The sequence below is a fragment of the Mixophyes fleayi genome, chromosome 5, assembly GCF_038048845.1.
Source record: "Mixophyes fleayi isolate aMixFle1 chromosome 5, aMixFle1.hap1, whole genome shotgun sequence".
Lineage (NCBI taxonomy): Eukaryota > Metazoa > Chordata > Amphibia > Anura > Limnodynastidae > Mixophyes > Mixophyes fleayi.
Genome location: NC_134406.1, coordinates 112455234 through 112470387, shown reverse-complemented (window position 1 = coordinate 112470387; position 15154 = coordinate 112455234). Strand labels below are relative to the sequence as shown.

The 15154-nt window shown below is 40.8% G+C and overlaps 1 protein-coding gene across 2 annotated transcripts in view; it reads right to left on the bottom strand.

Moving 5' to 3' along the window:
- The window catches only part of STX17 (syntaxin 17), a 157636-nt gene that overhangs the window by 126640 nt on the left and 15842 nt on the right, over positions 1-15154 (bottom strand). For both annotated transcript variants that reach the window (XM_075212704.1, XM_075212705.1), the window contains exon 2: positions 3649-3812. In XM_075212704.1, coding sequence (XP_075068805.1) covers positions 3649-3771 — 123 coding nt within the window. In that variant the 5' untranslated portion in view covers positions 3772-3812. The remainder of the gene's footprint in view (positions 1-3648; positions 3813-15154) is intronic.

Genomic DNA, 15154 nt, shown 5'->3' with positions numbered 1-15154 from the left:
ACTAGACATGTGTCAAGGCTGCTTTAAGTACTCTAAGGTGCCTCCTGATTGGGTTAGGGAGATTTAGGCGGTTAGACATGCTGGCTGCAGACAGGTGAGTAGAGATAGAGTTCTGCTGCTAAGCAACAGGACGTGGATTGCAGAGAGAAGGTGACCATCTCCGGCGCCTGTGAAGAGCGCGGAGACGGCACCTGACACTTCTTCTCTCTGGCCTACCTGATTCTCGCCTTGATCCTCTTAAGTCTATCCTCAATGCTGCTGCCCGCCTCATTTTTCTCTCCCGCCGCTCTATCTCTGCGGTCTCCCTCCAACAGTCACTACATTGGCTCCCCATACCCTACAGAATCTTCCCCTCCCTACATCTCCAATCTCATCTCTACCTACACTCCTACACGCCCCCTCCGCTCTGCCTCTGACCGCCGCCTCACTACTTCACTGATCACCTCCTCTCACTCTCGTCTTCAGGACTTGCCCGCGCTGCTCCCCTGCTGTGGAACAATCTTCCACATTCCATCAGGTTAACATCTACTCTCAAAGGCTTCAAGCGTGCCCTTAAGACTCATTTCTTTATTCAAATCTATCAGTCCTCCTAACTCTCTCTCCCCCAGTTAGTACCACCCTTTATGTGTCCCCCCCTTCCCTTTAAGTTGTAAGCTCTCATGAGCGGGGCCCTCTTTCCTTGTGTGCTCCTTCTACTGTTCCTTCACCCTCTGTACCTCTTGGCCTGCTTCGCTAGCCCTGTTTTCCCTGTTTTATTAAGCTTCGGCCTTCTTCTTGCTGATTTCTACCATCCCTTTCATTATCTGTCAGATATTATCTGATTTGTTTTACCCTGTCACCAGTGTTTGTATATATTGGTGTATCATGTTGTGTCTTGGTTCTGTTTTCTGTATCTGTAATGTACGGCGCTGCGGACCCTTTGTGGCACCTTATAAGTCAAAGATAATAATAATAATATCAATCACATCTCTTAGTTTTCGTAACAAATTGTCAGCTGTATGCCTGTTAGTGAAGCCGGTGATACAAAGAGTGGCCTGCCTGTGACAAATGTTACATAGTGGTGTACATGCTGCTGCTGTTCCTGCTGGTGAAGGCGAATGACCAACCCAGAGGGCTGTCACAGTCATTTAAACTTTGGTTTGCCCACTTCCACTTGTCCACATATCTGTGGTTAAGTGGACAGTGGGCAGAATGGCATTTTTCAGCGCAATGTCTACATTTTTACACACTTTTTGGTATAGTTGCGGAATAGCTTTACGGGAAAAATGATGTCGCGATGGAATTCTGTAACGCGGACACAAAACCTCAATTAACTGTGAAAAACCAGCTGCGTTTATTGTGGATATTGGACGCAGATCTAACACTAACATGGTAGCCATGGCGTCTGTGATTCGCTTGGCGACTGGGTGACTGCTGTCATATTTGCTTCCTCTAGCAAATGATTGTTTCACAGTTAATTGTTAAAATGTAGGACTGCTCTTTTTCTTGGCCTTCCTCTGGGATGACGATTCACCCGCAACAGCAGCAGTGGGATGCTTTCTTCAAAGGAATCAATTATAGTGCAGGAGTCATCCAGCCTTACTAAGTGGGATGCAGGGCTAACTCCGAGCGCTACTGAGGATATTGATGAGGATGGTGTATTTTGTAGCTGTTGGGATGTAGGTGACCGAAGGGTCCTAGCTGATGATGGAGTGCTTGTAATTTTTTTGGAAGAACTTTCAGCCTTTCCCAACACTTTGCCATGAACTCTCATCAAATGGCATAACATAGACGAGGTTCCAAGATGGTTAAGGTCCCTCCCTCGACTGACTGTGGCTTGACATACACTACAAATGGCTATACAACTGTTGTCAGGATTTGGGTAGAAATAATTCCACACATAAGAAGTGGCTTTTTTGTTCTTATGCCCAGGCATGACAATGGCCTTTTTCTTGTCAAGTGCCAGAACTGCTGCCACTGGTGCAGGACTTACACAAACAACTTCATCCTCATCAACATCCTCATTAGCGCCCTCGTCGGCTACACAAATCTCCCCATCATCCTCTTCTAATTCTAAAGTGGCATCCTCAATTGGTGTATCACCGGCTACACTCGGGCTGAAATGCTGAGAGGGCCCTTCTTTATGGGTACACTATCAGAATGCTCACAATTACACATACCACTGGTGGATGGATTCTCCACAGGGATTGGTGTCATTTCTGATTCTGAGCATACATTTTCCTCTAATGCTTTACTGTTTTCTTGCAGCTCGGCTTTCACATGTAACAGTAGTTGTGCACCACTTTTGGACTCCAAATTATTTGGACTTGCTTGGTCACGGGTGACCTTACAAGAAGAAGGCTCAGTAACATTTTTAGATCTGGCACTAATAGAGAAACGAGAAGGCCTCATTCTTTCTTTGCCACTGCGTGTGTAGAATGGCATGTTGGCAATTTTTTTTTTTTATCGGCAGCTTACTTTTCATCAGTTACAGCTCTTTTTCTCTTCAATGCGGTAAAAAATTTTTGGGGTGTGTTTTTTTCCCCAGACTTAAAAAGACTATATACTTTTACATAGACTTTACCAGATGACGTACAGGGAAGACTACCATCAGGACTGGTGCCAGCAGCTGCTTGCTAATCCTACTCATATGTGGACTGCTGTGAATCCATTTTAATGAGACCCAAAGCACTTGTAGTGCAAATTCAGAAATATATACTGCTGGTATCTACTAATTTCAGCACCAGAAAAATTGTTTTTCACAGAGGGGAATATCTGACACCCCCAAACACTTGTAGTGCAAATTCAGAAATATATACTGCTGGTATATTGTATTATTTAACACCAGAAAATGACTTTTTTACAACTGGGCAATATGTGACACCCCAAGCACTTGTAGTGCAAATTGCAAAATATATACTGCTGGTATATTACTATTTCTGCAGGCAGAAAATAGTTTCTTGAGGAGGGAATATGACACCCCAAACAGTTGATAATGTTTGCAAAAATGTCTCCTCTATCCTCCTCTCTTCCTGCTGTAAGAAGTGCTGTAACTAATAAGTGCTCACTCACTGCTCTAATGCTGCCTGTGACCTAACTCTTCTTTCTCCCAATGTCAAATGGCGCTGGATTGCTGTGGAGGCGGCTATTTATGCATTTCAAACATCGCGAGAACCGAGCTCCGGGATCCGACGACGTCACAATGACGTTTTGCCTCGATTTCGATTCCGAATAGGCGCCAGAGTTGGTACTTGGATACCTCAAGTTCAGGCAGGTTCGGTTCTCGGGGAACCGAGCCCGCCCATCTCTAATTTAGATTTAATGTACCAAAATCTTCATATGCACATTAGAGCCAACAAAAGTAAGATTCACACTATAACTAAATGTGAGCTTTTCACAACACATTATGTGCTCTCCAATTAATGTTTAGTCAGTTGCAAAAATGTGAAAAATCAATATTATGTTGGCAATCTGTCTCCATCAGAAGACTGCAGCCTGTTGCCAAGAGGGGAATGTTATCCTCATCTACAATGTCTTCTTAGATTTAATGTGCCCTTCTCAATTCTGGAACTGTGGTGTGCAGATAGTAAGACAGGCCATTCCAAAATCCTATTCAGCTGGTAAATGGTACAAAAAAATATAGAACAAAAGCAATAACATAAAACTAACCTTTTCAATATTTAACTGATGGTTCCTCAATCTTTCCAGATCTGTTGGTATGACTATTTTGGCAAATTTCAGCACAGCGGGTTCAAGGCGACGGTATGGCACTTTCTGCTCATTTTCCAACATTTTATTGCAAGGTAGCAATTTATTTTTTTCAAGAAACTCACCTATAAAAAAAAGAATACTACAGTAATACATTTTAAAGATTCACAAAAAGCTACAAAGAAACTACATTATATAGGGTGGATCTATCAAAGGTTGATTTGGACCAAATCTCCTAATTTTTAATGATTTACATGGTGATACAGTCTATTAAAGGCATGTTAATGTCTACATTTTAAAGCCAAAAAAATATCTATACATGTGCCAATCACAGCAAACATTGATCTCTGCATTGTGAAGAGTGGAGCAGGGGGATCTATTAAACGCCCATTTGCCATGGAAAACTCCAAAATTAATCTCAATGGTTTCAGGAAGACAGACCAGATTGCCTGAAAACAGTGAGAGTGCATTCAGTGGTAATCGGTATCGATCTTTAAATGTACATGTAGCTGTCTTTGGTGACGTCACAATCAAGCGCCGGCATCCAGCATCTTTGGATTTTCCAGCAGTCGCATAGCACTTCGTTCGGTAATGTCCTCAGTCGGTGTTAAGTGTATATTATAATTACATTGTGATTTGACAGTTTGTTTTTTTCAGGTATATCTGTGTCAGTATTCCAAGCATCGGGATACTGTACCCAACCCAAGGCATTTGAATGGGCACAGAAAGCTCATAGAAATGCATTGCCTATTGAAATGAATGAAAAAATGCTCCATGATGTAGTTCAACACAACCAGCAGGGCTTTCTGGGAACTGTGGAACTACACATGTCAAACTAATTTAATTAGTTTCTACGAGGAAGTTAGTGGGAACTTAGACCAGGGCAGGACAGTAGATGTGGTCTACTTAGATTTTGCAAAGGCCTTTGATACAGTGCCACACAAGAGGTTGGTTTACAAAATACCTCTCCTCCTACCTCTCTGAACACTCCCTCCTTGATCCTCTCCAGTCTGGCTTCCGCCCCCTTCACTCCACTGAAACGGCCCTAGCTAAAGTCACCAACGATCTCCTCTCTGCTAAAGCCAGGGGCCACTTCTCCCTTCTCATCCTCCTCGATCTCTCTGCAGCCTTTGACACCGTCGACCACCCCCTCCTCCTCCACACCCTCCAGTCCTTTGGCCTCTCCGGCCCAGTCTTGTCCTGGTTCACCTCTTACCTTGCTGACCGATCCTTCTCTGTCACCACCTCTGGATCTCTCTCCCCCCGTCCACCCTTCCAGTCGGCATCCCCCAGGGCTCTGTCCTGGGACCCTTACTCTTCTCTCTCTACACCTCTTCCCTGGGTGAATTCATCAGCTCCTACGGCCTCAACTACCACCTCTACGCTGACGACACTCAACTTTACCTCTCCTCTCCTGATCTCTCTCCCTCCCTCCTCTCTAGGGTGTCCGCCTGCCTCTCTGCCATCTCATCCTGGATGTCCTCTTGATTCCTCAAACTTAACCTTGCCAAAACCGAACTCATAGTCTTTCCTCCCTCTCACACCTCGCCCCCCTCTGATCTCTCTATCACTGTCGAGAACACCTCTATCTCCCCTGTCCCCCAACTTCGCTGCCTCGGTGTCATCCTTGACTCCTCTCTCTCCTTTGGCCCCCACATTCTCTCTCTCGCTAAATCCTGCCGCTTCCAGCTGTGTAACATCGCTCGCATCCGGCCCTTCCTCTCCCAAGATGCCACCAAATGTCTTATTCACTCTCTGATCATTTCCCGCTTGGACTACTGCAACGTCCTCCTTACTGGCCTCCCCCACTCTCATCTCGCTCCCCTTCGATCTGTCCTCAACGCGGCCGCTAGGCTTATCTTCCTTTCTCACCGCTCCTCATCTGTCTCCCCCCTCTACCTAGCCCTTCATTGGCTCCCCTTCCCCTACAGAATCCTCTTCAAGCTCCTTACTCTTACATACAAGGCCCTCGCCAACTCCACTGCACCCTACATCTGCACCCTCCTCTCTATTCATGCTCCATCCCGCCCTCTCCGATCTGCCAATGACCGTCGCCTCTATTCCCCCCTGATCACCTCCTCCCATGCGCGTATCCAAGACTTCGCCCGCGCTGCCCCCCTCCACTGAAACAAGCTCCCTCCCTCTATCAGAACTTCCCCTAATCTGTCCAGTTTCAAGCGGGCTCTAAAAACCCACCTTTTTCTTAAAGCCTTCCAGTCTCCCACTTAATTTCCTACCTTTTCTTCTACCTCTTCCCCTTCATTCCCCTTCCCTTATCCTTATCTCTCCCTCTCTCCCCTGTGTCTCTCTGTCTGTCTACCCCACCCCTTAGATTGTACGCTCCTCTGAGCAGGGTCATCTTTCCTCCTGTCCTCACCACTCTTAACTCGGCTCTCAAGCTACCTAGCCCTCCTCCTCGAGGACCCTCTTCCCCTCCCCCCGTCCCCTCTCGCTCCTTCCTCTCCCCTCTGGAGGTTTCCCTGTCATCCGGGCCCTCCCTCTCGGGCTCAGCCGTATGCAGGACCTTCCCCTCTCCCCTCCCCCGCCCCTCTAGCTGTGCTTTGAGCTCACCGAGTTACTGTGCTTATTGTTTACTGTACTGTGCTGTCTCACCTTGTATTGTAACTTTGTTTGTCCCTGTACGGCGCTACGGACGCCTAGTGGCGCCCTATAAATAAAAATTAATAATAAAATTAATAAAAAAAATACAGGGAACTGGGTCTAGGAATCAAAATTTGTACTTGGATCGAAAACTGGTTAGAGAATAGGGAACAGAGAGTTGTGATAAATGGAACATTTTCTAATTGGTCAAAAGTCTTAAGTGGAGTACCTCAAGGTTCCGTGCTGAGACCACTCCTTTTTAATATATTTATTAATGACCTTGGTGATGGTTTAGAGAGTAAAGTTTCTATTTTTGCAGATGTCACTAAACTCTGTAAGGTAATAAAATCAGAGCAAGATGTAGCTTCTCTTCAGAGGGACTTAAATAAACTGGAGGATTGGGCGGCCAAATGGAATATGAGGTTTAACACAGATAAATGTAAGGTTATGCATTCAGGGATCAAAAACAAGAACGCAATCTATAAATTAAATGGAATTAATTTAGGAGAATCTATAATGGAAAAGGATTTGGGAGTGCTCGTAGACAGTAGACTTAGCAATAGTGCTCAATGTCAAGTAGCAGCTGCAAGGGCAAACAAAGTATTGGCATGCATAAAAAGGGGCATAGATGCAACGGAAGACAGTGTAATTTTGCCACTGTATAAATCGTTGGTAAGACCTCATCTTGAAAATGCAGTACAGTTCTGGACACCACTCTATAAAAAAGATAATTTGGAACTAGAAAGGGTTCAGAGAAGGGCGACAAAATTGATAAAGGGTATGGAGTCATTAAGTTATGAGGAAAGGTTAGCCAGTTTAGGCATGTTTACTTTAGAAAAGAGGCGTCTAAGGGGAGATATGATTACTATGTACAAATACATTAAGGGTCAATACAGAGAGCTTTCATGGGAACTTTTTACCCCAAGGACTATACACAGGACACGAGGTCATCCCCTAAGGTTAAAGGAGAGGAAATTTCACAACCAGCAAAGGAAGGGGTTCTTTACAGTAAGGGCAGTCAAGACATGGAATTCATTGCCAGGGAAGGTTGTGATGGCTGATTCAATAGATATGTTTAAGAAAGGGTTAGACAAATTTTTAGCGGAAAGGTGTATCCAGGGATAAGACCATTAATTTAAAATGAAGGATAGTAGGGGATATAGGGTAAAAATAGGACTGCAATATTGAGTCTGGGGGGATTTTCACAATTGAAACAGATTGGCGGTTGCTTACTCTGGATTAATTTCAAATATAAGTGCAGGATCGCAGGAGATCCAAAATAGGTTGAACTTGATGGACTGGTGTCTTTTTTCAACCTCATCAACTATGTTACTATGTTACAAGTGCCAGCATGCACTGTCAGCCACATTATTATTTTTTTTGCTTTGCCTCCAGCCCCATTGCTTAAATGGACCTGGAGGTCAATACCAGCTCAGCCAAACCCAAGTGGCATGTGTGAAAGCACTGCTCATTTCTATTGGCAATTAGACTTATGCTCCTGCTCCTATTGAAACACAGTGGATATGAAAAGTCCATACATCATTATTGAAATTGCAGGTGTTTGTGATGTAAAGCAAGATAAATCATGTCAGACTTTTTTCCTCCTTTAATGTAATCTGCAAAACAAACTTTTAGGAAGAAAGAATCCAGCACCATGCTTGAACAAGGCTAAATGTTATTTAGCAAGGTATAGATATCACCAAATGTTTAACTTCTAGGATAACATATTTATGGAGAAAAGAGCAACATAAATAGCCTGACACAATCAGCTAGTGATTGAGGATTCAGAGAAACCTTAAGACATATATTTGAAGAATCTAGGGGATATATTTACTAAACTGTGGGCTTGAAAAGTGGAGATGTTGTCTATAGCAACTAATCAGATTCTAGCTGTCATTTCATAGAATGAACTAAATAAATGATAACTAGAATCTGATTTGTTGCTATAGGCAACATCTCCACTTTTCAAACCAGCAGTTTAATAAATACACTCATAGATCTCTTTCAAGTTCAGAGCACATATGTGTGATGCCAGACACTGAATTCCCAGAATAAATCTAGAACCAGGCTACTCATGGTGTTCATCTATAGCAGCCCCTTTTCCTTTAGAGCTAGACATGTTTCACTGGTGCAGTTGCCCCCAGGTCTTGTATATATAGTAGCAGAGGCTTATTCAGAGATAGGCTTTGGCACCAAAAATACTGGCAACACTAATTAACTGTACAAAACACGCAGATAATGAAACAGGCCGGAATAAAGGCCAGAGTACATGCAAAAGTCTGGATCGGCAGCAATCCAGGAATAATCAATATTCATGCAAAAGGTCAGAGCTGGCAGTAAACCAGGAATGGTCAATATCCAAGCAAAAGTTCAGGACAGGAAGCAATCCAGAGAATGGTTAGTATTCAAGCAATGTCAGATCCAGAATCAGCCAGCTAAACAAACCCACAGTATCATGAAACTACAACTAGAATGAGCAGTGAACATAACAGCTGCCTGCAATAAAAAGGTGGAGGCAACCAATGAGACAGCTCACTCAAAGTTGAACCTGCTGCAACCAATTTGCTGCAGTGTGGTCATGTGATACCACTTTAAACTACATCCGAAGCATCCATAGTAACCGAGCAACTGAGGAAAGCTGCACAGAGAGGTGGCACACTCCTGACCATATGGTACTGAGGAAGAGCAGCTTTCAAAGATTATACTTCACATGAAGATATATATTTTTTTTTATTGAAGCAGTGATTGCTCTGATTCAAACCCCGCTCATCTCCCTATACAATGATGTAATCACAGGGAGGCGTGATCTGGAGACAAGAATCCTGGAGAGATTTTTTTCTAATGACCGCAATGAACTCCATCTTCTATAGCACATGAAATCAACAATGTATGTTTAGAAATAACAACGCCAAATATGAAAACAAGAATAACACGTGAAGGCTTGTCTCAATCAGCAAAGCTTCAGTTTTCAAAAGATCATAAAGATGAAGAAAATAAAGGAGCAGATACTGCGGATAGTGATAGGTCAGAAAATGGACTGATGAGACAATATTTTGTGATGTGGCTATGATTTTATTCAATGAGTTATGTAAGTGTGGGGGATAACTATTGTATTTTGCAAGGGTGATAATGTTTTATTTAGCAACTTTAGCTTCATTTGTTTAAAAAAAAAATGATAGTTTAATGTAAAAATTTGTAAATATATAATGACTGTATGAATAAACTATACTTATAAATGTAATAAATATATATGAGCAAACCAAGTTATACATAATGCATTTCATGTCCCTAAAGTAAAAACGTGATTTAGATCTGTAAAAGGATGCTAAGAAACTAAGTAAAACATGTATCAAAAAGAGAATTTTTAGGATGGTCGGCACAAACCCTCACCTCCAGCCCTTCACTCTAAGGATCTCATCCAATAAAATTCAAAATATCAACTGAAATAAAACAATAAAGTAAAAGATGGTGCAAGTAAGTGAAAAAACTAAATTCATATCTGAATAAATAAACAAAATATACATAAAGACAAAATGAGTGTTGGACAAAAAAGGTGTACCACCGCACAAGATATCATAAGATGTAATCTATCAACTTATCTCCTCCAATAGTAAATAAGTGTTGAATAACAGACCTGGGATATAAAAATACCAAACCAGGGGGTGCACCCTACACAATATTAATTGTACAAATAGAATAGAGAGAAGGGGTGTAATTGGGGCACTCCAATGAGATAATTAAAAATTAACCTTTATTGGTGTACATTAAAATAAGGGTAGAAAAATAGGCGAAATAATAAAAGAACAGATATGTAACATACAGTGATACAATACAAGTTAAAATGCAAACTATGTTTGCAAGAGCTCCTACACTCAATTAACAACACTCAGCTATATGCACAAGAACTTAAATAAGTTTAAAGTGCCACTATGGTCATAATAAACCTGTAATAAAACAGGTGTACCCCTGCATATAAATGATCTGGATATAAGGAGAGACCTCCAAAAATATAGCCTATAAGTAGTGCCAAAATCCTTAGATCCAAATAGTAGTATGGAGCGCTAAGGATAACTGTCTCAATTATATTGAGAAACTGAACTGCAATGGCAAACAAATGCCACGAGTTTAGTGAGGTCTGTAGTAATTATCCTCTGATCGCGGGATTTTGTGATAAGTTCCCTGCCTATAATAACTGGGGAGCGATCAGGGGAATAAAGATCCAGATTAACCCAATGCAGGAGATGGATGTCGGAGCCCTGAAACGCCAACGCGCGTTTCGCTGGGCTGCTTTTTCAAGGCTGAATACGGGGAACAAATGACAGCTCTTATATAGTGCTGGTTTATAGGTGTGTTAGGTCATGTGATAATCTGTACCAATTAAAGGATTGGTGTTTGTAGATCTATCACATGTGATATTCAAAGCCAAACAGAGTGTTATAAAGTATTGATTGACATGAAAATTGACCAATGAAATGAATGACATCTCGCAATTCTAATATTTACAATTTCTAATAATTACTGATATACAAAACGAGTACTAATCGGTAATGATCCTTCACAAATGCTATGGGATTTTGGAGATTAGATGTATAGTAATCTCACTATATACAGAGATTAGGTTTGAAGTAAGAATAGATGTATTTCCCTGAGCGGCTCCAAATCATTAAGATAAAGAGTCCTCATTAATACCTTATTATCTTAAGTAGTTTTTATATATTTATTCCCATACTTTTATGCCAAAAACGGGAAAGAGAGATTTTTTTTAATAAATACATTTTACTATAAATGAGATATGGATGCAACAACGTTTGTTGTCATCAAATGCCTTGTAAAGTGTATCTTGAATGGAAATATACAGGCAAAAACTCTCACATTATCAACCAAATGTAAATTAATTGATTACTAAATATGGAGGACAATATAAAACAATATAAAAAATAGGTATATTGGATTTAAAGGTTGTCCATATGACTCCTACAAAACAAAGGAAAGAAAGAAGGAGTGGAGGAGCAGACCATCCGTATGCAAGTTTTATAACAGCAATTTAATGTTTACCCATTATAGATCAATGAGGAGTTTCAAGTAGTAAAATTATTAAGACCATCATACTGGAATTAGTTGGACTTTAGACAAAAGAGACAAAACTGTTATAGTCATTAAGACCATTGGGAATCATAGTCCCCATAAAAAAGATTTTTCTCGTCTCTTTTTTAAGAAGTTCTTTTTGAACATCACCACCTCGGATCCCAAGTTGAACACTTTCCATCGCAAAAGCTTTTATGCACTTGGGATTACTCGCATGATGAGTCAAAAAATGTTTAGCCACTGTCGTGATAGGTTTGAAATTTCTCTGATCTTTCAAACCATTTTTAATATTATAGATATGTTCTGATAGTCTTTTTTTGAATGGTCGGGTTGTCATTCCGATATATGATTTAGGGCATGGACACGAAAGGCAGTAAACAACGCCCATAGATTTGCAATTAAGAAAATCATTTATATGCCATATTTTTCCAAATTTATCTGTGTAACATTTGGTCTGAATCATATATTGGCAATAATTGCAAGTACCACATTTAAAAAATCCTTTTGGTCTCTTGTTTGTTATTTGATTTTTTTGTAAATGACTATGAACTAATTTGTCTTTTAAACTACTAGTTCTTCTCCAACTAAAGGAGATATGTTTGTCCAATTCCATTTCCAGATCTTTATCAGACAGTAACACATGCCAGTGTTTTTGAAAGATGGTTTGCAATTGTCGCCACTCTGCACAAAAAGTGCCAACCATTCGGATTTTGGGGGGTTCCTTCTCTTTTTTCAGATCATTTTTGAGATAGATAAGTGATTCTCTATCTCTTTGAGAGACAATTTTTTTGGCTTTTTTTAAAATCTTATTACTGTACCCCCTGTGTTTAAGCCTACTTGTAAGTTCGTTTGCTCTTTTTTCAAAAGTAGAATTGTCCGAACAATTCCTTTTAATTCTCAGGAGTTCATTGGTCAATTTTCATGTCAATCAATACTTTATAACACTCTGTTTGGCTTTGAATATCACATGTGATAGATCTACAAACACCAATCCTTTGATTGGTACAGATTATCACATGACCTAACACATCTATAAACCAGCACTATATAAGAGCTGTCATTTGTTCCCCGTATTCAGCCCTGAAAAAGCAGCCCAGCAAAACGCGCGTTGGCGTTTCAGGGCTCCTACATCCATCTCCTGCTTTGGGTTAATCTGGATCTTTATTCCCCTGATCGCTCCCCAGTTATTATAGGCAGGGAACTTATCACAAAATCCCGCGATCAGAGGATAATTACTACAGACCTCACTAAACTCGTGGCATTTGTTTGCCATTGCAGTGTCAGTTTCTCAATATAATTGAGACAGTTATCCTTAGCGCTCTATACTACTATTTGGATCTAAGGATTTTGGCACTACTTATAGGCTATATTTTTGGAGGTCTCTCCTTATATCCAGATCATTTATATGCAGGGGTACACCTGTTTTATTACAGGTTTATTATGACCATAGTGGCACTTTAAACTTATTTAAGTTCTTGTGCATATAGCTGAGTGTTGTTAATTGAGTGTAGGAGCTCTTGCAAACATAGTTTGCATTTTAACTTGTATTGTATCACTGTATGTTACATATCTGTTCTTTTATTATTTCGCCTATTTTTCTACCCTTATTTTAATGTACACCAATAAAGGTTAATTTTTAATTATCTCATTGGAGTGCCCCAATTACACCCCTTCTCTCTATTCTATTTGTACAAAATGAGTGTTATTGATTGTCCCCCAGTAGTAGTATGGAAAAAAAAAAGTCTCTCACAGTTCAGTTGTGAAAAAAATAGAGATGCCTACTGACCCCCATGTTTTGGTTTTGGATCTGGATTACCTTCGTGTTTTGGCTTTGGTTTTGCCAAAACCGCCCTTGCGTGTTTTGGTTTTGGTTTGCAATTTGTTAAAAAATTACATTTTTGGGGGCTAAAATAACTTAATTTAGTGCTCCACCTGTTTCTTGGATAAGTGAGGTAATTCTACAGCTAATAAATGTCAATGAGAGCTGACCCTGCCCCCCCCCCCCCCCACGGGATGTGTGCTTTTATCAGACATACACCAATACAGGGTGCCAGACAATGCACTAAGAAGAGCCATTGAAATTCATAGCAAAAAGCCAGTTCATCAGTGACCTTCGAATAAGCCCCAATTCCCACAAACTTATAATCTAGTTAGGTACCTATTATGTAAAGTGCTGATTACAAATACAACAAAACACATGTGGGAGAATGTGGCCTCTAAGAGGCTGACTACTACACACACAAAGACATTGCATGGATGGCTATCCAGGGATGTTTGCCTCTCAGGACATTCATGCACTCCCGGAACCTTTGCCAATATGTCCACTGCCTCTTCTGCATCACCAGAAGGGAAACAGCACAGCGTTTTTTTTGGAACTGCCCCGCTGCACAGGCACTGTTGGATGCCTTGGAACATGAACATAAGAACAGTGTGCAAAGAACTTGCCTTTCATCTCATTCACTATTTTATGGATTATTTCCTGGGACCCACATCATTGGGGCAATCCAGGAGGCCTGGAGCCTAATGAAATGCTTTAAGGATGCTATTTGGCTTGCCAGGAATCGCCTCATCTTAAAAAGGAAGAAGATGACCATCCAGGACTGTCGAAGGCTGATCCACAGGCTACTAAGAGACTATAACACCATTGACAGTCCTGAGTAAGCGGAAGATGATTCATTTTATGTCTCCCTCTTCTCCTTCTCCCCCTATGTGTTTTATTTATTCAATGTAATGTAACACTTGCCTGCAAATTCTACAGACAATACTACTCGTCTTCCTCTCCATCTTTGCCTATTGGCAATGGAGCCATCGTCTTTGCGTGTATATTATACCCTACGCTTATTGTTAAATAGAAAAAGAAGTAGCCTGCAAAGACTATTTTATAAATAGAAATGCCCAAAGCAGATGTTCTGTTTATGTGTACATGATTCCCATAGATTAAAATTGAAATAGAAGAAAAAGCAGCCTGCAAAGACTGTACAATAAAATAGAAATGCCCAAAGCAGATGTTCTGTTTAGGTCTAGATAATTCCCATAGATTAAAATTGAAATAGAAGAAGAAGCCTGCAAAGACTGTACATTAAAATAGAAATGTCCAAAGGCAGTTTGGTGTCTGTCTGTATATGACACCCTACAGTTATAGTAAAATAGAAAAAAAACAGCATGCAAAGAGTGGATGATCAATAGAAATGGTCAAAGCATCTTTTCCGTTTGGCTCTAGATTACACCCTACACTTATAGTGAAACTGACAAAACAGCAGCCTGCAAATACTGTACGTTAAATAGAAATGCCCCAAGTCCCTTTTCTCTTTGGGGGTAGATTACACCCTACACTTATAATGAAAGTTTTAAAAAGATGTTGTCGTCATCATCTTCAGCATCATCCTCACCCTCATCAGTGTGTAAATCATCATTACAGATTATTAATAATTCTCCGCTGGAATCCACCATTAGAGAGCTGTCAGTACTTGGATGTTTTTGACGGTAAAAGCCTTCCTCGTGGAAGATGTAGTTCATTTTGATGAACATCATCTTTTCCACATTTTTCGGAAGTAACCTCCAACGTCGATCATTGACAAGGTTCCCGGCTGTGCTGAATACTCTTTCAGAGTACACACTGGAGGATGGGCAGCTTAGGTATTGCAAAGCAAGTTTGTACATGGGTTTCCAAATGGCTTGTTTTTCTTCCCAGTATGGAAAGGGACTGTCTGACATTTCCATATCAATTACCTCTTGAAAATAATCCTCCACCATCCTTTGCATGTTAATAGTAGGATTGGAT